This window comes from Caenorhabditis elegans, chromosome IV (assembly GCF_000002985.6).
Source record: "Caenorhabditis elegans chromosome IV".
NCBI classification, from domain to species: domain Eukaryota; kingdom Metazoa; phylum Nematoda; class Chromadorea; order Rhabditida; family Rhabditidae; genus Caenorhabditis; species Caenorhabditis elegans.
In genome coordinates, this window is record NC_003282.8 from 13,057,600 (window position 1) to 13,077,067 (window position 19,468).

General features: G+C 37.9%; 8 protein-coding genes, 2 non-coding genes and 1 pseudogene across 12 annotated transcripts; 8 read left to right on the forward strand and 3 right to left on the reverse strand.

Moving 5' to 3' along the window:
* Positions 1 to 110: 110 nt before the first annotated feature.
* scl-2 (SCP domain-containing protein) lies at positions 111 to 1,463 on the forward strand (the record flags this gene model as incomplete). Of its 2 annotated transcripts, NM_070102.7 has the most annotated exons (4): positions 111 to 296; positions 348 to 485; positions 656 to 867; positions 1,300 to 1,463. In NM_070102.7, the coding sequence occupies 4 exons, from the start codon at positions 123 to 125 to the stop codon at positions 1,397 to 1,399; spliced, it is 624 nt and encodes a 207-aa protein (NP_502503.1). The 2 variants fall into 2 exon arrangements, with proteins under 2 accessions (NP_502503.1, NP_001263803.1); NM_001276874.3 differs by lacking the exons at positions 111 to 296; positions 348 to 485 and having other exon boundaries at positions 719 to 867; positions 1,300 to 1,399.
* Positions 1,464 to 1,984: 521 nt separating this feature from the next.
* scl-3 (SCP domain-containing protein) lies at positions 1,985 to 3,096 on the forward strand. The gene is made up of 4 exons (NM_070103.5): positions 1,985 to 2,071; positions 2,123 to 2,259; positions 2,502 to 2,857; positions 2,904 to 3,096. The coding sequence occupies exons 1-4, from the start codon at positions 2,029 to 2,031 to the stop codon at positions 3,001 to 3,003; spliced, it is 636 nt and encodes a 211-aa protein (NP_502504.1). The 5' UTR covers positions 1,985 to 2,028; the 3' UTR covers positions 3,004 to 3,096.
* Positions 3,097 to 4,174: 1,078 nt separating this feature from the next.
* Positions 4,175 to 5,606, forward strand: scl-4 (annotated as a pseudogene). The gene is made up of 4 exons: positions 4,175 to 4,220; positions 4,269 to 4,405; positions 4,913 to 5,262; positions 5,505 to 5,606. Coding segments are annotated over exons 1-4 (635 nt in total).
* Positions 5,607 to 6,415: 809 nt separating this feature from the next.
* Positions 6,416 to 7,560, forward strand: scl-5 (SCP domain-containing protein). The gene is made up of 4 exons (NM_070105.10): positions 6,416 to 6,460; positions 6,820 to 6,956; positions 7,012 to 7,361; positions 7,410 to 7,560. Exons 1-4 carry the CDS (start codon positions 6,421 to 6,423, stop codon positions 7,507 to 7,509), a joined length of 627 nt encoding a protein of 208 aa, NP_502506.1. The 5' UTR covers positions 6,416 to 6,420; the 3' UTR covers positions 7,510 to 7,560.
* A 569-nt stretch (positions 7,561 to 8,129) lies between these two features.
* col-131 (Col_cuticle_N domain-containing protein) lies at positions 8,130 to 9,701 on the reverse strand. Its single transcript, NM_070106.2, has 4 exons — positions 9,558 to 9,701; positions 9,347 to 9,515; positions 8,292 to 8,848; positions 8,130 to 8,235 (listed from the first exon to the last, which is right to left on the reverse strand). The coding sequence occupies exons 1-4, from the start codon at positions 9,687 to 9,689 to the stop codon at positions 8,167 to 8,169; spliced, it is 927 nt and encodes a 308-aa protein (NP_502507.1). The 5' UTR covers positions 9,690 to 9,701; the 3' UTR covers positions 8,130 to 8,166.
* A 1,450-nt stretch (positions 9,702 to 11,151) lies between these two features.
* Positions 11,152 to 12,395, forward strand: scl-6 (SCP domain-containing protein). The gene is made up of 4 exons (NM_070107.2): positions 11,152 to 11,208; positions 11,256 to 11,395; positions 11,747 to 12,096; positions 12,180 to 12,395. Exons 1-4 carry the CDS (start codon positions 11,169 to 11,171, stop codon positions 12,277 to 12,279), a joined length of 630 nt encoding a protein of 209 aa, NP_502508.1. The 5' UTR covers positions 11,152 to 11,168; the 3' UTR covers positions 12,280 to 12,395.
* Positions 12,396 to 12,842: 447 nt separating this feature from the next.
* Positions 12,843 to 13,671, forward strand: scl-7 (SCP domain-containing protein). Its single transcript, NM_070108.3, has 3 exons — positions 12,843 to 13,053; positions 13,112 to 13,467; positions 13,523 to 13,671. Exons 1-3 carry the CDS (start codon positions 12,880 to 12,882, stop codon positions 13,620 to 13,622), a joined length of 630 nt encoding a protein of 209 aa, NP_502509.1. The 5' UTR covers positions 12,843 to 12,879; the 3' UTR covers positions 13,623 to 13,671.
* C39E9.16 lies at positions 13,510 to 13,629 on the reverse strand. Its single transcript, NR_056866.1, has one exon. It is a non-coding gene; the product is annotated as an Unclassified non-coding RNA C39E9.16 (non-coding RNA).
* A 474-nt stretch (positions 13,672 to 14,145) lies between the features above and the next one.
* On the forward strand, positions 14,146 to 14,929 carry scl-8 (SCP domain-containing protein). The gene is made up of 3 exons (NM_070109.3): positions 14,146 to 14,328; positions 14,373 to 14,731; positions 14,780 to 14,929. Exons 1-3 carry the CDS (start codon positions 14,155 to 14,157, stop codon positions 14,877 to 14,879), a joined length of 633 nt encoding a protein of 210 aa, NP_502510.1. The 5' UTR covers positions 14,146 to 14,154; the 3' UTR covers positions 14,880 to 14,929.
* A 132-nt stretch (positions 14,930 to 15,061) lies between these two features.
* C39E9.7 (MFS domain-containing protein) lies at positions 15,062 to 19,121 on the reverse strand. Its single transcript, NM_070110.5, has 10 exons — positions 19,054 to 19,121; positions 18,894 to 18,982; positions 18,578 to 18,701; positions 17,469 to 17,646; positions 17,313 to 17,422; positions 16,856 to 17,130; positions 16,526 to 16,794; positions 16,366 to 16,480; positions 15,857 to 16,037; positions 15,062 to 15,266 (listed from the first exon to the last, which is right to left on the reverse strand). The coding sequence occupies exons 2-10, from the start codon at positions 18,969 to 18,971 to the stop codon at positions 15,100 to 15,102; spliced, it is 1,497 nt and encodes a 498-aa protein (NP_502511.3). The 5' UTR covers positions 18,972 to 18,982; positions 19,054 to 19,121; the 3' UTR covers positions 15,062 to 15,099.
* Positions 17,229 to 17,249, forward strand: 21ur-12375. Its single transcript, NR_056867.1, has one exon.
* Positions 19,122 to 19,468: the final 347 nt, after the last annotated feature.

Genomic DNA, 19,468 nt, shown 5'->3' on the forward strand with positions numbered 1-19,468 from the left:
ATACGTAGCTTACGATTTCTCAATTATCATACAATTTTACAGGTTTTCGCGTGATAAGACTCCTATAAAATGAACCGCAGTGATAAACATATTCGTGTTGACTTGCACTTTTTTCTCCAATTATGAATTACTTGTTGCTGGTTGTGGCGCTTGCTGTTGGCTGCTCCGCTGATTTCGGCTCTTCCGGACAAAACGGAATTATCAATGCACATAACACTCTGCGGTCTAAAATTGCAAAAGGTACCTACGTGGCAAAAGGAACTCAGAAATCGCCGGGAACAAATCTGTTGAAAATGGTATGTACATAACTAAGGTTCTCAGATTTATTTTTGATTTCAACTTTTCAGAAATGGGATTCCGCAGTCGCCGCATCCGCCCAAAACTACGCAAACGGGTGTCCGACGGGACACTCTGGAGATGCAGGCCTTGGGGAGAATTTGTATTGGTATTGGACAAGTGGATCTCTGGGAGACCTCAATCAATATGTCAGTCATTTAGTCTACCTTGTGCCTGCCTGCCTAGACCTACTGCCTATTTTGTTCAAATTTTGCCTAAATACAACATGCGAATATTGGCAGTAGGCAGGAGGCAGGCGCTTGATACCTTCTTTATTTTAAAAGTTTCTGAAATTTCTATAATCAATCTTTTCATTCAGGGATCTGCTGCGTCGGCATCATGGGAAAAAGAATTCCAAGATTACGGATGGAAGTCTAACCTTATGACTATCGATCTCTTCAACACAGGAATCGGACACGCGACTCAAATGGCGTGGGCGAAATCCAACCTGATCGGATGTGGAGTCAAGGATTGTGGAAGAGACTCAAACGGCCTGAACAAAGTAACCGTCGTGTGCCAGTACAAGCCGCAGTAAGTGAGATTTGTTGACTAGTCTATGTTGACTGTGTCTGCGAATGTTGTGTTTTGTGTTGTTCTCTAGGATAGGTTTGCAAAAAAGATAAATTTTTGGTCACGTTCCCTGAAACAAAATCCAAAAAATTAGGCAATTTTCAACAAATTTTGATCATTTTGAGGAGATCATTAAAAACAAAAAACCCAATAAAAATTATACAAAAATACGAAAAATATTGTTGTTGGCGAAAAGTGAACTGTGCTTCGACAACTGGTAAAGTAGTCTTGAACACTTTGTGAGTTAGGATTTTTCTGAAGAGTAAAAAGTAGTTTTAGGAAAATTAATTTCAACCGAGACAAAATTTTTAACATAAAAAAAAATTGAAAAGTGTATGTGCGAGAGAGCCCTGTTGAATACAAGCTACTGTTTGCTAATACATCAATTTTCAGAGGAAACTTCATTAATCAATACATCTACGTATCGGGAGCAACCTGTTCCGGCTGTCCATCAGGAACGTCATGTGAGACTTCCACAGGGCTCTGCGTCTAAACTTTAATAATGCAATGTGTTTTCAAACTTTCTGTAGATAATAAATAAAATTGTGTGCTAGTTGAAAACCAGAACACAAACAACCTTTGATCAAAATGCCTATGTAACAAATGCGACGATTACGTGTTCGAAATCCTATTGGCAGATTTGGAGTATAATGAGCAGTTAGAACTTTATTGGGAGGTCAAAGACTACTTGTGTCTAGAGATGTATCTAAGTTATGAAAAAAGTTCAAGCTATAGGTTTTTTGACTACGATATCTTGTATGTATTTTCAAAGATGTTGGTGATTTAGTTGAAAGTTAACAGCTTGAAAACGTTTTTATTTTTCCGTTTCTGACTTCCATGAATTTCAAAAAATTACCGTATGTCTGTATTGTTACTATCTACTGTGTGAAATTTCAAAAAATGAAATCCAACTTCAGCCTCCCTTTTGTATATAAAACAAACAATGTCAACATAAAACTCTTACCAATTTAGTCTATTTCTATTAAAGCACACGTTCTTTAGTTTTTTCCCTCTTCCCATGACTTTTAGTTTCCCTCACGGCGACGACGACATCCAGTTGTTCATACAAACTAAAATCTCCTATAAATATCCAACCTACTAGTTGTATTTTCAACAGACAACATGCACACCTTTACTCTTCTCGTTTTGGTTACCCTTCAGATTGGTAAGTTTTTTTTTTGGAAATTTTTGAAACTAATTTTCTTCAATTTTTCAGGAGCTTATGCTCAATTCAGAGAAAGCACTCAACAATTCATTGTGGACCTTCATAATAAGCTTCGTACTTCAATTGCCAAGGGAACATATGTGGCTAAAGGGACAACAAAAGCAGCTGGTAGTAATCTTTTGAAAATGGTAGGTTTTCGGCAGTTAGTTACTTTGTGATTTTCCAATGAATGGAACCTTCAGTTGAAGGTCTTTGCTAGGTTCAAGTGCTCTTCAGAGCATTTTCTAAAGTTTCAGTCGGCTTCTCTACAGATCTGGGAGCACTTGATCTGGAGTTAATTAAAGGGTCTGATGTAGAGCTGGCGTAGACTTCTTAGACCTCGCCTACTATCGCCTACTACTCACTCCTTATACCTCCAATACCATTTCAGAAGTGGGACACCACATTGGCCACCGCTGCTCAAACTTTTGCTAACACTTGCCCGAGAGGTCACTCCAATGCAGCTGGAGTTGGAGAGAACTTGTACTGGAGATGGTCCAGCCTCCCATTCTCCGGAATGGATATCTATGGAGGAGCTGCATCTGTTGCCTGGGAACAAGAATTCCAGCAGTACGGATGGACAACCAACACTTTCACTCAAGCCCTTGCTAACACTGGAATTGGACATGCTACCCAAATGGCTTGGGCTAATACTGGTCTGATTGGATGTGGAGTGAAGAACTGCGGACCTGATCCAGAACTAAATAACTATAACAGAGCTGTTGTGGTTTGCCAATACAAGGCTCAGTAAGCATTTGAAGCAAACATGCACATAAAAACGATGAATTTTCAGAGGAAACTATTTGGGTCAAGACATCTACAAGTCAGGAACCACTTGCTCAGCGTGCCCAACTGGAACCACTTGTGAAGCTGCCACTGGACTTTGTGTATAAACTTGTGGAAAATGATTGAAACGTAGATAATATTTCAACACTGCCCATTGCATTCCAATATTCTTTCCATTGTGTAATAAATTTTCTTATATTTTTTTGATGGACTGGATAATAAGAAAAAAGCGGCCTAATGTGTACATGAGTCAGAGATCTATTGTATTCATTAAAAAATCTTCCAAACCAAAACATTATGCATAAACTACCTAATTAGTTTCTTATTTGTTCCTAATTTGGATCGAGCTTTTCATATAGGCACTAAAATCCCTTGCCTACCTGCCTTCAAGACGACCTACGCCTGGCTTATGCCTACATGGTGTAAACTCTGAACATCAGAGTTCCCAGCACCAGGCAGAGAAAAAGACACTGACGCCTGCCTACCTCCTATGAAATCCCTAATTTGAAGTTTAACCTTGCTCAAACGGGGCTCACTAAATACACAATGTGTCAAAAAATTGGCGAGACAAGTTTTGTACACCTGCTCGTTACCGCATGATCAACGATCTGTACCACGCATTTTCTCGAATGGAGCCTAGTTTACAAGCATCTGATTACACAAAATGGCTCATTGGATTATTGACTTAGAATAGGGGAAAATCGATCACGAACTGGAAATAAGAAGTTTACTCGAAAAAAGGTCTAACAATTTAATATTTCTGGTTACTTGGCAATTTTAGAAAATATTTTACAGTAACAACTTTTCTTGGACTTTCAAAGAAAAAGTGCCCTAACCGTTTTTTAAGAATTAAAAAAAATTTTAAGAAGCTTCCAGGATGTTAGCCTACTCCCGAAAATCTTTAAAATTTTGCTTTTGGGGTAGGCTCACGAGAAATTCGTTCTAAGTATGTAGATAACTATAATTTTTCTTCCGGGAATCAAAAATCATTGATCTTTGTATTTTCTTTGCGTACGTGTGTCTTTGTGTACGATTATCATAGTTTAAGTTTTTTTCTTCTTTTTCTGAAATATAACAATAAACTACACGAGAACATCTAGACGTATGTTTTGAAAATGTAAATTTGAGGTTTTCTGAAAATATAAAACTCTTGATCTCGAACTATTCGTGCATCAAACTAAGCCAGTTTTCTTCGTGATCTTCTGGATACTACATAAACTATATAAATATACAAAAACTATATTAAAACCTACGAAGTTTGATTTCGATATCGAAACAATGAGAACAACATTTCTCATAATTCTACTTAGTATACTGGCAATAGGTAAGGATAATATTTAACTCAAACGAACTAAATATATTTATGTTACAGGTAGCTCTGCTCAATTTGTGGCAAATACCCAACAATTTATAGTGGATATTCACAACACGTTTCGTTCAAAGCTTGCACTGGGAACTTATGTATCGAAGGGTGTGACGAAGCCAGCAGCAAGTAACATGTTGAAAATGGTAAGTTATTTTTGAAGTTGTGTTAGAGCACCATTTTATTGGCTTATATCTGCTCGAAACTTTGCAATTGGAAAAAAAAATTAAAGGTAGGGGCTTAAATTATTAAAAACCTCCAATAGTGTTGACCAAAATCGCAGTAAATATTCTTATAAAAATGTTTTAGTTACAGTCAAAAAGCGTTGAAAACTCAGTTTTCTTCAAAAAGATATCGACCAAAAAATATTTTCTACGAGGGCTACTTGTTTACTGATTAAAAAATTGTAGAAGTTTGAGCCAGCAGCAATTTTTCAAATTTAGTTTTTTAGTAATTCAAAAAGTCCACATTTTTAACAAAAAATTAACATTTTTCTGAGACTGAATTTTGAAAAATCTGAAATTTTGGAGTGTTTTGTTCCAGATCTGTCATGTTGGACTATTGTAAGTATAGTTAAACTAAATCCCCCATTGGCGATATTCCACCTTCAATCAAGTCTTCACAAATGAACACCTAATCCTCCAATTTTATAGAAATTGAACATCACACTGACTGTCTCAGCTCAAGCCTACGCAAACACATGCCCAAAAAATCACTCGAATCTCGAGTTGGGGAAAATATCTACTATAGATACACCACTGCGCCATTTTCCGGTATGAATGTTTATGGCGGAGCTGCGTCAGTCGCATGGGAGCAAGAAGTTCAGAGAAATGAATGGCCATCGAATATAATCTCAATCGATGTTTTGCTCGTGACCGATGAACTCAGAATCATTTTGCACGCAACACAAATGGCATGGGCAACATCTGGACAGATTGGATGTGGAGTTAAAAATTGTGGAAAGGATATGCCAGATAGACCAACTTTTAATCGAGGAGTCGTTGTGTGTCACTATAGCTCTTTTTAAGGAAAATAGCAAAAAACATTAGAAAAAGACTACGCAAAAATTACAGCAAAATGTCTAGGAGCCAAGATTTAGCGGAGCGTATTTTGGCTTAACGCAAAAATTTTCTTTGCATTTTTGCATCTTTTTAGGTTTTTTTTGTACTTTGGTCTAAAATTATTCTTAAAAAATTCTTTCCACGACACATACTACCTTTCTATCACAAAACTAAACATTTACAGAGGTAACATAATCAACCAGCAAGTGTATCAAACCGGGCCAACCTGCTCTGCTTGCCCAACCGGGACCACTTGTGAAACTGCAACCGGGCTATGTGGCTAATGCAACGAATTCAGAATTCTTTATTTTTTACAAGTTACTGCCAAATTAACCCAATATGCTTTCTGTGATAACCTGAAATAAAGCGTCTAACTTTTTGAATTTGAACATTGAAATATTGAAAACTTATCCGTCATAGCGAACCTTCTACGTAAAAACTAAACAACTGTTTTTGTAAATCATAATTTTTCAAATTGAGGATGACAATACAACACAGCTAAAAATATACATGAATCATTTAAATAGTGATAAATACTTTGATATTTTCCCAAAGTTTCAACGGATAGAAAAAATCGACATGCGACCGATTAATTTTGCATTTCAAAAGATCAACAGAAAATCATTTTCGCATCGTATCGGAAATAGAATATTCATAGATAAATAGGCCTAGACAAATAAACAATCATTTTTCAATTTTGGAGGAAGAAATAAGCCTTGTTTTTCAAGACTGTGTAATATTTCCCGGCGTAGAAGTTTCAGTCTCACACAGTATTTCGAACATTTTCAGGATCCAGTCTTATGCAACTTTAAATTTTTCAGACCAAGCCAATAAAAGCTTCACATCACATGAAAGCCTAACGAGAAGTGTTCAAAAGTTTGTTATTCCCAGACTATTTGGTTTGTTTTTTTTCCATTTTCCATAGCTTTGCAGTTATACACACATACATACTTGTTAGTTATCACATGACCACCAACTGCAGAGAAGAAAATACCACGCTTTTTCCCAGTGGTGCATAGTTCACGGACAGTTGTTCATACAAACCGGTTTACCGTATAAAACTCATTCGACCCTTCACTTTTTCAGAATTCCATTGCGCTATGCATACTTCTATTCTTCTCTTGACAGCTTTGTGCGCTGGTATGTTTTCAATACATTTTTGACTTTAATTGTGATGCACCCTAAAATATATTTTTTGATTGTTTTCATTATCTTAAAGACTAGAGAGGTACTAGGCCCCTATAAGCCTAGCTACCTGCATATGCTGCCTTCATGCCTAGTCCAGCCTAAATCCTGTCACCTTGCCTATTCCCTTTTGTTTTTTCCTCTTGCTCATTTAGTCGCAGAGTGTAGATTACACAGTTTAGGTTAGGTCACTTCTCTTAGTCATCTTAGTTTTCACTAAATAGACCGTAGGCATGCTTGTAGGCGCAAGGCATACATGGGCTACCTTGTAGGCTGAAATTATTTACATTAATATTATCAATGAAACATTTCAGGAGCTTATGCTCAATTCTCCGCCAACGGACAAGCAGCCATCCTCAATGTCCATAATACTCTTCGATCAAGAATTGCTAAAGGAACCTATGTGGCCAAGGGAACCGCAAAGCCTGCTGCAAGTGACATGCTCAAGATGGTAATTTAGTTATTGTACCCGAATTCTCTAATTTTTTTAAAAATTCGGATTACAGAAATGGGACGCCACTGTCGCCGCTTCAGCCCAAGCTTATGCTAACAAGTGCCCAACCGGTCACTCTGGAGCCGCAGGACTCGGAGAGAACCTCTACTGGTACTGGACTTCTGCAACCATCACCAACATTGATCAATTCGGAGCCACCGGATCTGCTGCCTGGGAGAAGGAGTTCCAGGACTACGGATGGAGCTCAAACACACTTTCCATGTCATTGTTCAACACAGGAATCGGACACGCTACTCAAATGGCTTGGGCAAAGACGAATTTGATTGGATGTGGTGTGAAGAACTGTGGAAAGGATACCAATGGATTCAATAAGGTCACCGTTGTCTGTCAGTACAAGCCACAGTGAGTCGTCAAAGTTTCGGGTGCCCTCGTAGCAATTTAAATTTTCAGAGGAAACTACTTGAACCAAAACATCTACACATCTGGAACCACCTGCTCAAAATGCCCAAGTGGGACCTCGTGCGAGGCCGCTACCGGACTCTGCGCATAATTCTTTGCTGTTTTTGTAAATTATTTGCATAATAATAAACTGTAGACATTGAAGTTGGCAAAACAAGTATGAGTCATTCTATGAAACAGAAAAAAAATAATAGTTCAAACCGGTATTTTCGATTATAATTGGTTTAATATTTTTGAACTCTAAATACCAGAGTTCAATAAAGTCTAGCAAGTGTGATTGATGTAAAAAATTGAGCTTATACTAGAGGTGCATTTGAAAAAACATCAACACTTTTTTCCAGTACTATAACAACTTATACCTCGTTTTATTTTGAAAGGAAATAGTGGTAAAAAAGGGGAAATTAAAAATATAATTTCTATTGAACATTTTTGTTAAAATTAGAAAGGGGTCATTTACGGTACGGTAGTCGTACTGTGGGATTAGTGTGCCTATCGAAATGTTCTAAAGCAATTTTACAGACATATATCTGATAGCCCCACATTTAAATAAATTCTTGGCAACATTTTAGTGTTGAAAATTTTTTTAAATTGTATTTCTTTTTTTGAAAACCCAAAAGTTTGCCTGCAGTATTTTCGCCCTGCACGTGATCAGCTGATTTTAAAATTTTCTAGTATCCAGAATCTATAAAAAAAACACAAAAACCTATACAATTAAATAAATTAAGTTTATTCGAAAAACACTGAACAATTATTGCTTGTAGGGCTGGTAGACTCCACCGCCGGCACCATCGGCAACGCGTTTCGGGCATGGACAATACTGAAAATTTCCATTTTTAATGAAATAAAAACTTCTTCAGAATATCTCTCACTTACCAATGCATCTTGACCATTCGGCCCAATGGGTCCAGATTCTCCAACATCTCCTGTAGATCCAGTTCTTCCAGGGGGACCTTGAAGACCAATAGAACCCAACGGTCCATCCACACCAAGACCTCCACGATTTCCTCGATCTCCTTCCATTCCAACAGGACCAACGGGTCCTGGAGCACCAATAGGTCCTCGTACTCCTTTTTCGCGAACGGTATCCATACCACGTCTACCGATTGCACCAGCTGGTCCGGGAGGTCCCGCTTGACCACAAGGTCCCAGTTCTCCATTATGTCCCGGTGCTCCGTTGTTACCGGGAGTTCCTGCGCCGCCAGATTGTCCACGTTGACCTCGTGGTCCGATCTTTCCAGGCGCACCTGGGGGCCCCATTTCTCCGGCTGGACAATACTGACATCCTGGATCTACATGCATTGTTTGAACATCACCCGTGTTTTGTCCCATTTTCCCAGCAGGTCCTGGCTCTCCCGGTGCACCATCCTGCCCTGGCAGACCTTTTGGTCCAGATGGCCCAGCTGGGCAGTTGTTGTTTTCAAGATTGCAGTCTGGAATAAAGACAAATTTAAGGCAATAATGCTAACGTTCAAATAGAAACTTGAGATTTAGTTGTTAATTTTGAAAGTTTGCTTTAAAAAAGCTCTTCAAATTCGGAATATGCCGAGCTAAAAGTGCCGACAAACATTTTTTTTTTAAAGTTACAGTGTATTTGGAGTATGTTACAAGAAACAATTATTTTTCTAGGCACACGCTGTAAGATAAAATATAGATCAAACTGGTGGAAAAACAAATGTCAAAATAATTTTTTAGTCAAGATGTGACGCTTAAAAAAGAAAGTTGGTAGCCTAGAAAACAAAATGAAAAGGTTTCTAGGTCACAAAATTCAGGGATCCTCCAAAAAACTGCTGGGAATTACTATTTTCAAATTTTAATTACCTAGATTTTTGAAACCCCGATATGCCAACAAATTATGACGAAGTTGTCCCAGAAATGAACTACTTGCCTACCTTGCCTAGGTAGGTAGGCGCGCAATAAATCTTACTTACTGCATTCAGGAGAGATTGATGGAGCATGTGCTTCTACTCCAAGAGAAGGAGGCAAAGCATACGAATCAGCGACCTTCTCATAATAGCTTTGGCGTTTGGAACGTTCAATTGGGATTTTCTTGGCAGTTGCCAAGTTTCGAAGAGTATTCCACGATGCTTCACGGAGAACCTTAAACTAACTGTCTCTAAAATACCTTTGAGTAAAAATTACCGTCACTTCCTGAACTTCTTGATCAAACTCGGCCCAAACTTGGTCCAAATCATTCTTGGTCTGAAGGACAAATACCAGCACCGAAAGGAATACGAATAGAGATGTACCGATGACCAGGATCTCAGAAGACATTCTGGCTTACTTCCGTATAGCCACTCCCTTGCGGTTTTATAGGGGAGAGTATGCAAATTCGAAATGGGAACTCCCGTGGTGGGACCCGGTTTGTCTGACCATAACATTTGAGAATATCCGTTAAAACTATGTTAAGTTATTCAGGAAACAACAGGTTCTTTAGTAGAGGGCGGCAGCTTCCAGAAAATGTTAAAAGAATCGGATTTTGTAATAGCTAATGGGTGAAAGAAAATGAAGATTTTGAAGACGCTGTATTCTTCGACGGTCAAAAAGTATCAGAACTAATACTAATCAAACTTTAAATATATTCATTCGGTAGGCAAATAGTCTTATTCCGCCTACCTGCCTACCTCGTGCGTTTGCAAGCAAGCATGTAGGCACCGAGCATACGCAAACACTGATGTAATTATTTATTAACGTTTACTTGCTCACAGGCTGAAAATTTTATGTTTTCTTGATTCATCGAGTTGCCAGTTTCACATTAGTTCTCTCATTGAATAATTGAAATCCTAGGCAGCCTATTTTCCCATTTTTAGGCACATAGATCATCTCTGATCATTTAATAATGGAACATCATTTTTTTTGTCAAATGTAGTCTTTATGTGACTTCCCAAACAGAACACAAAAAAATTAGCTTTATGTTTGAGCTGTTCAAAGATGAAATGTCGAAGGATTAGGATGATGACTGATGAACGTGAGAATCGGGAAATTTTGGGAAATTTGAAAAAAAAATTGGTTAACAAACGAAACTTGATTAAAAATTGTTTTCAAATGAGGAGTGCATAAAACAGAATATTTCTTATTGGAAATTCTTGAAACTGATGGAGCCTCTGAAAATTATTCACAAAACCTGCAATATCAACAAGCTGGCAAAATTATTTGTAACTAAATAATGAGGATCCTTAAGTTTAAAAATAAATCTATTTTTCAAATACTCGAAGCATTTTTCAGACTTTTCAGTTATCTTTGATTTCTCGTTTTATTTTTCTCTGAAAACGGATTTCAACAAGTTTCATAACCTGTGAAACAAAAATTATGAATATTTTAAAATGCGTATATGTTCGCCATTTGTCGATTGTTGCATCGTTATTTCTTTTCGCAAAAATATGGAAAAATACTGGATACCTAACCAGTTTGCTTGTACTGTAATGTAATTCAGCTTGAATCTTGATCAACTTGTTGTGTGCTCTAAACTGATGTTACAAAGCCTTAAAATACATGCTCGAAACTTCGTTAAACCAACATGACGCGCCAAGGATTGAAGTTTAGCCTTCCTGTTTCATCCCTTTTTGAGCTTCTCTGGCTTGTCAAAATTTCATGATGAGAGAGCCCCCATGTTTTACACACCTGTAGTTCCGCCTTAATATGCGCTTGTTCTACGACGGTTAGCTGGTCGTAGTTCAACAAACAGTTGTACATACAAACGAGTACTCTGTATATAAATACCTATGGGAAGGTTGGGAAATTTCAGAATTCAACATGCCTTCCCTTCTTGTATTTGCTACTTCTCTTCTCATTGGTACGTCTGGAAGAAAAATTAACGAAATCTGATAAAATATATTACAGTTCTCGTTGATGCTGAGTTCAGCTCGAGCACTCAACAATTCATAGTTGACCTTCATAACTCATTCCGGTCGAAATTGGCAACTGGAACTTACTCTATAAATGGAACATTGAAGCCAGCAGGAAGTAACATTAGAAAGATGGTAAGTTTTTTTCGTGAGCAAGATAATTTCAACCTACTGTGAAGGCTCAACATGGCGCCCTGCCATCGGCTCTGACAAGATATGACAAGGCCAAAGCCTAAACCTACATACAACTAACTTGCTCACGCCTAAGCCTAAGCCTAAACCGAAGTCTGGGCTTAATCCGGAGCCTAGACTCTGCGCTGAGCCTAAACCTACGTTTAAGACAGAATCTGAGCCAAATTAAGTCTAAGCCTGCGCTCAAGCTAAAACTTCCAAAACCTACGTCAATGCCTAAGTCTAAGCCTAAGTCTGAATCCCAGCCAAAGTCGAAGCCTAAGCCTAATATTCATAACCACGTATGAATTTCAGTCCTGGGACTCAACCCTCGCCACATCTGCTCAAACCTACGCAAACACCTGCCCCACAGGATTTTCAAACACTCAAGGAACCGGAGAGAACCTCTACTGGCGTACGACATCTGCTAACATCAGTGGACTTGATATTTATGGAGGAGCCGCGTCTGTCTCGTGGGAGCAAGAGTTCCAGAAGTACGGATGGGCAACCAACTATTTCAGTCAGGAACTTTTTGATACTGGAGTCGGAAATGGAACTCAAATGGCTTGGGCTAAAACGAATCTTGTTGGTTGTGGTGTTAAGAATTGTGGAAAAGATTCGACTGGTCTCAATAAAGTTGCAGTTGTATGTCACTACAAGCCTCTGTAAGTTTTATTAGGTTCAAGTTTTTAGTCAGGTTATATCAATCTTAAATCGATCATGAACACTGGAATAGTTACATTTTCAGTGGAAGATACGTGGACCAAATGATCTACACCGCTGGCTTCACCTGTTCGCAGTGTCCAACAGGAACTTCTTGTGATCAAACCACTGGATTATGCGCCTGAGTTTTAGTCCAACTACTGTAGATTACTGTGAAAAATTCCATCTCGCCATACAAATGTAATTTATACAATGAAACTGCCTACGTCTTTTTTTTTGAGAGAATAAATTTTGATTGAACATTGTCATTTTTTTGAGTTGCTGCATACATACATTTGATATCGTGAATTCCTTAGTACATATTTGAAAATTTTTCCTGAAAAAATCTAAATTTTTGAATCTCCGAAACTATCGGAAAAGTTGCAACAGAAAAACTTCAAATTGAGAGCGAATTCAAATTTCCAACAAGCATTGAAAAGGTTTTCAGTGGAGAAAGTTGCGCCGCTGTGTTAAAGAAAAAAAAATGTTTAAATTAAATTGAAAAAAAAACAATTTCCCATACTACAATATCTTTTTTTAGAAAATCAAAAACCCATTTGAAGTTTTTTTTTTCGAAAAAAAAGTATGGAAATTTCACATACTTCAATATACCCATTCTGCAAGAGAATCCCATTTGCGTGTGAGTCTCAAAAACTGAAGTTTAATATAAAAAGCTGGAAGAAATACGTTCGAAATATCTTCTCTTCTCTGAACTCGATATTGAGTTTCAGAATTTCAGAACCATCATGCAAACTGCTCTCGTGTTGGCACTTGTCTGCGTTGGAGCCCATGCTCAATTCTCGGAAGGAGGCAAACAGTCCATGGTAAATGCTCACAACGCTGTCAGATCAAGCATTGCAAAAGGAGAGTATGTTGCGAAGGGAACCAAGAAGGATAGTGCTACCAATATGTTGAAGATGGTGAGTTGAACTGAAAATATAGTATTGTTACAGCTGAGTGAACTCAACCGATTTGTAGAAATGGGACAACTCTCTCGCACAATCCGCTCAAAACTACGCTAACGGATGTCCAATGCAACATTCCCCCGATAAATCTTACGGAGAAAACCTTTTCTGGGCATATAGCTCGTCGCCAATCACTGACCTCGATAAATACGTACAGAGCGCCGTTGACACTTGGGTAAGCGAGTTCCAAATGTTCGGATGGAACTCTAATAAATTCACAACTGCACTTTGGAACACTGGAATCGGACATGCTACTCAAGTGGCCTGGAGTGCAACTGGTCAAGTTGGATGTGGAGCAAAAAACTGTGGAGCTGATTCTGTCAGAGTTGGATCCTACAAGGCCACAATTGTATGCCAGTACAAAGTTCCGTAAGTTTTTTTTTATTCTATGGTTTTCTGGATGAAAATTGAAATTATTTTTCAGAGGAAACTACTTGTTCAAGAACATTTACAACAGCGGAGCCAAATGCTCAGCCTGTCCAGCTGGAACCAGTTGCGAGCAATCTTCCGGACTTTGCGCATAAATTTTTCGATATATATTAATGGTGTAGTAAATGAATTAATTTCTCCAAAACTTTTATTTTTTTAATTTTTTTAGTGTATAACACAATTGTTCAAATTATGAAGAACAAAAAAAATCAGTTTTGGCAAGAAGTTTCAAGACTTCAAGTGTCTATGCATATATCATGCCTGCCTGCGCACTTACTTTTCACCTCACTTATTCCTGCTTCATGCCTTTCTACGGCCCTATCTCACATATTTCTATTTTGATATTATGCCTGACCACATAATTCTTTTCGCTCAAGTTAAAATCCGGAAATTGAAAAAAAATTTCCAAATATCAAAAGTTCAATTTTACTTTCAACTACATACAGGAAGTATTGTATATTCATATCATCACAAAAACCAATGAAACAAGTGAATTCAACAAATCATCTCGCGTGTGAATCTCACATACTTTACCGTTCCAGATAGTATAAAATCTTTGACAAGAGCGGGTAGAAGCGTCCTCCATTTCTCTTGAACTTACTAATCATAAGTACTTCCAGAACCATCATGCGTACTCTTCTTGTTTTAGCCGTTGCTTGTGTTGGAGTTTATGCTCAATTCTCCGAGGGAGGCAAGCAATCCATTCTGAATGCTCACAATGATATCAGATCCAGAATCGCAAAGGGAAACTATGTTGCCAAAGGAAATAGAAAAGAGAGTGCTACCAATATGCTTAAGATGGTGAGTTGAGACTTTTCAACTAATCAAGCATTTTCATTTTCTAGAAATGGGACAGCTCCCTTGAACAATCAGCTCAAAACTACGCCAATGGGTGTCACATGCAGCATTCCACCAACGACAAAACCATCGGAGAGAACCTCTACTGGGAGTGGAGTGGCGATCCATTCAGCGATTTGGACAAATTCGGAAAGATCGCCACAGTTGCCTGGGATCACGAGTTCGAGCAATTCGGATGGAACTCAAATAAGTTTTCACTTGCTCTTTTTAACACTGGAGTTGCACATGCTACTCAAATCGCTTGGGCACCAACTGGTAAGATCGGATGTGGAGTTAAGAACTGTGGCCGTGATGCTCGTCGCGGTGGATTATTCCAGGTTGCTATTGTTTGCCAATACAGAGTCCGGTTAGTTTACTTCAACATTGGTTTAGTTCCAATAGTCTCAATTTTCAGAGGAAACTTCTTCTTCAAGAACATTTACAACAGTGGAGCCACTTGCTCAGCCTGCCCAGCTGGAACCAGCTGCGAGCAATCTACTGGACTCTGCGCCTAAGATTTTTGATATGTATTGGTGGTTTAGTAAATGAATTATTTTCTCGAAAACTTATGTTTTGCCCTTTACACTACAACATTTTACAATACTCGGTTTCTGGTTATTGAAAACTATTTCAATAATTTGACATTTTTGTAAATTTTCAAAAATTCAAATTATCGTCCACTTTTCACTAAAAACAGTAAAATCCGATAATTCATTATCAATACAATTTATACAATTACAATGGAAACTGTGGAAGAGGCTCATCGCGATATGGCTGAATCGAAGAGTCCTCGTAGCCTTCCTTGGCCCATGGTGCTCTTTCTGAGGAGCAGAAAAAGAAGAAAATGATGTTGGCGATGATGAGGAATATCGCGTGAACTATGAACAGAGTTGACCAGGATGCTGAAATAAGGAAGAGTTAATGGGATGTGATCTTTTGTGCAGCTTTTTTTTTGCAACATTCGTGTTTCTAATCCAAAATTAAATTAGCAAATAAGTCGAACAATAGAATGCTATACAAACATGTGAATACACCCTCTCTATGGTTTTTTCATCAAATAGAGAAAATATTAATTGAAATACGAATGGAGGGAAATTTGAAAGTTAATGTGACCGACTAGGATAAATATCTAGGATTTAAAGTAGGATCTATTGAGGAGTCCAAATCAAAAATACACTATACTGACAGAAGGGCTGGTAGGCAAGCGCGAATTCAGGGTCTGACGTTTATCTTAGCCCTGCCAGCCCAATTCACAAGTTTCTAATTTTCTAATTGCACCCATTTAAATGAAAATGAAATCAAGAAATGAAGAAATTAAGCTTGCGTCTTTTTTAGCAGAAGCCGTTAAGGCGCTAGGCTTGTGAAAGTGGCCTTAAGGTCAGGCAGACAGGCCTATATGTAAACCCTAATTGGTGCTTAATCTAATGTTCTATATTTTTGCAGTTAAAGCACGAATATTATAAGTATTGGAAAAATCCCAGATTCCACTTACAGTAGTCAGTGTTTTTTGCAATGAGAACGTTGAGTAATGATGAGAAGAACATTGCAGTCGAGTTGACAATAAAAATATTGACGAGCAGAAATAGATGAAGGTGGCCGGATCGGAGCTGGTTCATTCTCAAATGGCCTGCATATGAGCATCCGAGAAGGGATGAGGCCAGGATGTACATTACCTTGAATTCATAAGTTTTGAAAATATTGAATATTTTAGTCAATTTTTAAGTTTCAAAAGTCAATTTTAACGGATAAAGATTTTCAAAACAATTCTGATGGGCCAATAGGGCATTTATATACAAGAAACATATTTAAGTTCACAACTAGATTTCCAAAAAAAATTTAGCGGTTTTTTTTACAGTCTGGATGCTTTTCGGAGAAAAATAAAATAATTCTAGATCAATTTTCGTGAAAATTTTCAGATTTTTCTTCGGAAATAATTTTTTTAATTACAAATTTACAAATTTATGAAACTTTCAACTTGATTTTGCCCATTTCCCAACTGACCGTTACGATATACTTATGATTGACAGGATTGAAAAACCCGAGTGTAAAAAGGAAAATCCCACAAGTGCCGAACGCAATTGTGTTGAAAAACCTCATCTTGTTCTGCTCGCCATTTCTGCAAAAACTTTTTAAAATATACATTTCCTCTCGGCAGTCTTACGCAAGTTTTTCGAAGAGATATACCGACGAGCATGAAGTGACCAAGTTGAGGATCGGAGCAATAATTGTGAAGTAGGCAGATGAGATTTCTGAGTGACCTAGGACTTTGTGGAAGAATGTTGGGCCAAATTGGTAGAAAAGTTGGAGGGCACATCCATAGGCAAATGAGGTGAAGAATATCACCCAGATACGGAAGTCCTGGTAGATTGATAAATATGGAATCCGGAGATCGAATGTTCGAGAACGGGTGCGTTCGTATTCGAACATTGCCTGAAGTTTTTTTTCAATTCAATTTAAGACTCTAAAATAAAGGAATAAACTAGGTATTTACATTGCAAAATCCGATTGTCCCGGCTCGCTCCTTAAAGTCCTCATCAAAATGAATGAGAACAAAAACGAAGAAAATGATAACAATTGTGATGACTGCTCCATAATGTGCAGAATGCCATCCAAGAGAAGATGAAGCCATATGGGAAACTATTGGATGCACGAATATTTCAGAAATATGGGAATATGCAAAGACAATGATGGGGACGGCGATATGATCGAATGGAATGAAAACTGATAGCTTGCAGATGTACGGGATGAAAGCTGCGAGGGAGCAACCTGGAAATGAAAATTTAGTCAAGTTGGAGTAAATTTTCAAAGAGAAAACTTATGTTTCAATCCATCCAGAAAAATTTTTATAATTAAGTTAGAAAAGTTCAAATGTTGAATTTCTGATCGGAACATTGAAAAACTTATACTTTTTTACATAGATTTCTAATTTCAAAATTTCAAAAAATTACCTTGAAATATGCGAAGTATAATTGCCAAAAGATATGTTTTCGCATTCACACATATCGGAAAAAACAAGGCAGGGATAATGCTTATAAAAGCACACATTACAAAACTTCTTCTAAAAATAAAAGATGTATATCTATTACTTCTAAGCGATGTCTTACCTGAATCCCATATTGTTATAAGCAAATGTTATCGGAGTAGCCGCTAGTACCGTACCCACCGAGGTTACAGTAATCAACGATTCCTTTTGAGGATTTGAAAGGTAGTAGACATACTTGACAATGACATCACGGGAGGTTTGCTTTGCCGGGTCGTATTGGTTATCGATTTCTTCATAGACTGAAAAGTACGGTTGGGTCAGCAGCCGACAAAATCTGGGTCAAGATACCCAGTGCGTAACTGACTCTAGCATATTTCAAGTACACACGTTCAGAGATGTGCAGCACAATTTTTTCGATAGATTTACGAAATCCACTTTTCTCATCGTTTTGTCAAATATTTTTATTGAAATTTACATAGAAATATAGAGAAATATTCTTACTTTCTGATAGTAATATTACCTTTAATTAAAAGTTTTGCAATTTAATTTCCAGAAAAAAACTTTGGCCCAACAATGACAACTTGTATTTTTAGATGTTCAAAATTACATCATTTCATTTTTGTCCCGTCTTAACAAACCCCATGTATGTTATTGTGAACTGTTTACCTTATCCAATTAGCCCAAAACCCGATACAGAAGACACACTAGACACAGACCACAAACAATCACAAAAATCTCAATCAGTTTACCAGTTTCTCCTCCACGAAAACCGAATCAAATGACCGTAAGACAAATGACCGTAAGAACGGGACGCAAAATAACAACTTTCGTAGCATCCCTTTCTTTCCTGATTTGTTTCTTGTAGTGTATGTGATCTTACAGGGATGTCTAGCCAATGTAGTCTTCCTACAGATACATACAATACGGTTACAGGGGAACGCAGTCAATCTTATCACTTTTGTCGCCGCGCCCCTCTCTTCTTATTTTGATGTGACCATCAAGTGGTATCGGATCAGAGACCATCAAAGAAAGGATTTCGATGCAACTGATAACAAAAGATTTGTTTGTTCGTTTTTTGAAGTTAGCAGCCGACATGATGCCGGGCTCATTGATTGAGACGTCACTTTAAAGGCACGCGGTGCATTTCACAGTGAGTCTCGCCACGATCTCAGTCATAATGTATGATTAACTTAAGTTAGGAACTAGAGCTAAAAACTACTACAAACTTACAGTCTGATTCTGAAGAATTTCGAAATTCGTGAAGAAAGTTGATTGTCGACTGATAGACTGTGGGATTCGAGTAGATCGACGCCATGCACAATGTGCAGAGGAAAATGAAAAAGAATGGAATGTGCTGAAAAAAATTCACAAAAATTTAACAAAAAAAAACAAATCGAAAAAACGCCTGCCTACCCGCCTGGCTACCTGCTTGCTTGCTTGGCAGGCGTAGGCAGGCGTTGGAACAAGTGAGGTTATGTGTGCCTACATAGCAGGCAGACTTCTTCCATTAACTATCAGCTTTCCTTATTCATTTTTCTTAACTCACTTTGATATTCTCCATGCTCGGAGACGATTTTTTCTCTTCATAACCATCCTCCGTATGCTTCGGAGAAACCGTGCTCATTTCGTGTGAATCTGAAAATCAAAATTGAAAACGAAAAAATGTATGTAAAAGTTTGAAACAATGGAAAACAACAAAAACTCACGAGTTTTCTTTTGTTTCCAATCTATTTGGGAGAGACTGGCTGAGAGGTGGAAAATCAAAAAACCGTAGAGGACATGCACGGTTTGCATAATCTGCTCATGACGGGCAGTTTTCCAGCGGCACACGCATCTTTTTCAAAGATCTGGAATGATGATGGGGAATTCGGGGAAAATGGGAAACTGAACGTTTTTTTTTTGAGTTGTGGAGCTTTAAAAGTTTTTTAAAGTTTTTTTTAGAGAACGTGAAAATTCCAGGTTCTCATTACGGTGACTGAAGATAACACATATATTTTTTGTTTTGTTCAAACGTGCTTGCGCGTTCCTACACCTGCCTGCGCCTGCCTACGTCTGCCTACTCCTGTCTACGCCGTAGGAACGGCATAGGCACGTATGCAGGCAGGCAAAGAGCAAATTCAG

Coding starts and splice junctions, on each gene's coding strand:
- scl-8 (NM_070109.3), top strand. CDS start 14,155: ATGCGTACTCTTCTTGTTTTAGCCGTTGCTTGTGTTGGAGTTTATGCT. Junction 14,329..14,372: donor CTACCAATATGCTTAAGATG/GTGAGTTGAGAC, acceptor TTCATTTTCTAG/AAATGGGACAGCTCCCTTGA. Junction 14,732..14,779: donor GTTTGCCAATACAGAGTCCG/GTTAGTTTACTT, acceptor CTCAATTTTCAG/AGGAAACTTCTTCTTCAAGA.
- scl-6 (NM_070107.2), top strand. CDS start 11,169: ATGCCTTCCCTTCTTGTATTTGCTACTTCTCTTCTCATTG. Junction 11,396..11,746: donor GAAGTAACATTAGAAAGATG/GTAAGTTTTTTT, acceptor TATGAATTTCAG/TCCTGGGACTCAACCCTCGC. Junction 12,097..12,179: donor GTATGTCACTACAAGCCTCT/GTAAGTTTTATT, acceptor TTACATTTTCAG/TGGAAGATACGTGGACCAAA.
- scl-5 (NM_070105.10), top strand. CDS start 6,421: ATGCATACTTCTATTCTTCTCTTGACAGCTTTGTGCGCTG. Junction 6,461..6,819: donor CTTGACAGCTTTGTGCGCTG/GTATGTTTTCAA, acceptor GAAACATTTCAG/GAGCTTATGCTCAATTCTCC. Junction 7,362..7,409: donor GTCTGTCAGTACAAGCCACA/GTGAGTCGTCAA, acceptor TTAAATTTTCAG/AGGAAACTACTTGAACCAAA.
- col-131 (NM_070106.2), bottom strand. CDS start 9,689: ATGTCTTCTGAGATCCTGGTCATCGGTACATCTCTATTCGTATTCCTT. Junction 9,516..9,557: donor AAGAAGTTCAGGAAGTGACG/GTAATTTTTACT, acceptor AGTTAGTTTAAG/GTTCTCCGTGAAGCATCGTG. Junction 8,849..9,346: donor ATCAATCTCTCCTGAATGCA/GTAAGTAAGATT, acceptor TCTTTATTCCAG/ACTGCAATCTTGAAAACAAC.
- C39E9.7 (NM_070110.5), bottom strand. CDS start 18,971: ATGAGCACGGTTTCTCCGAAGCATACGGAGGATGGTTATGAAGAGAAA. Junction 18,702..18,893: donor CGAGCATGGAGAATATCAAA/GTGAGTTAAGAA, acceptor AATTTTTTTCAG/CACATTCCATTCTTTTTCAT. Junction 16,795..16,855: donor GGACAATCGGATTTTGCAAT/GTAAATACCTAG, acceptor AAAAAACTTCAG/GCAATGTTCGAATACGAACG.
- scl-3 (NM_070103.5), top strand. CDS start 2,029: ATGCACACCTTTACTCTTCTCGTTTTGGTTACCCTTCAGATTG. Junction 2,260..2,501: donor GTAGTAATCTTTTGAAAATG/GTAGGTTTTCGG, acceptor ATACCATTTCAG/AAGTGGGACACCACATTGGC. Junction 2,858..2,903: donor GTTTGCCAATACAAGGCTCA/GTAAGCATTTGA, acceptor ATGAATTTTCAG/AGGAAACTATTTGGGTCAAG.
- scl-7 (NM_070108.3), top strand. CDS start 12,880: ATGCAAACTGCTCTCGTGTTGGCACTTGTCTGCGTTGGAGCCCATGCT. Junction 13,054..13,111: donor CTACCAATATGTTGAAGATG/GTGAGTTGAACT, acceptor ACCGATTTGTAG/AAATGGGACAACTCTCTCGC. Junction 13,468..13,522: donor GTATGCCAGTACAAAGTTCC/GTAAGTTTTTTT, acceptor ATTATTTTTCAG/AGGAAACTACTTGTTCAAGA.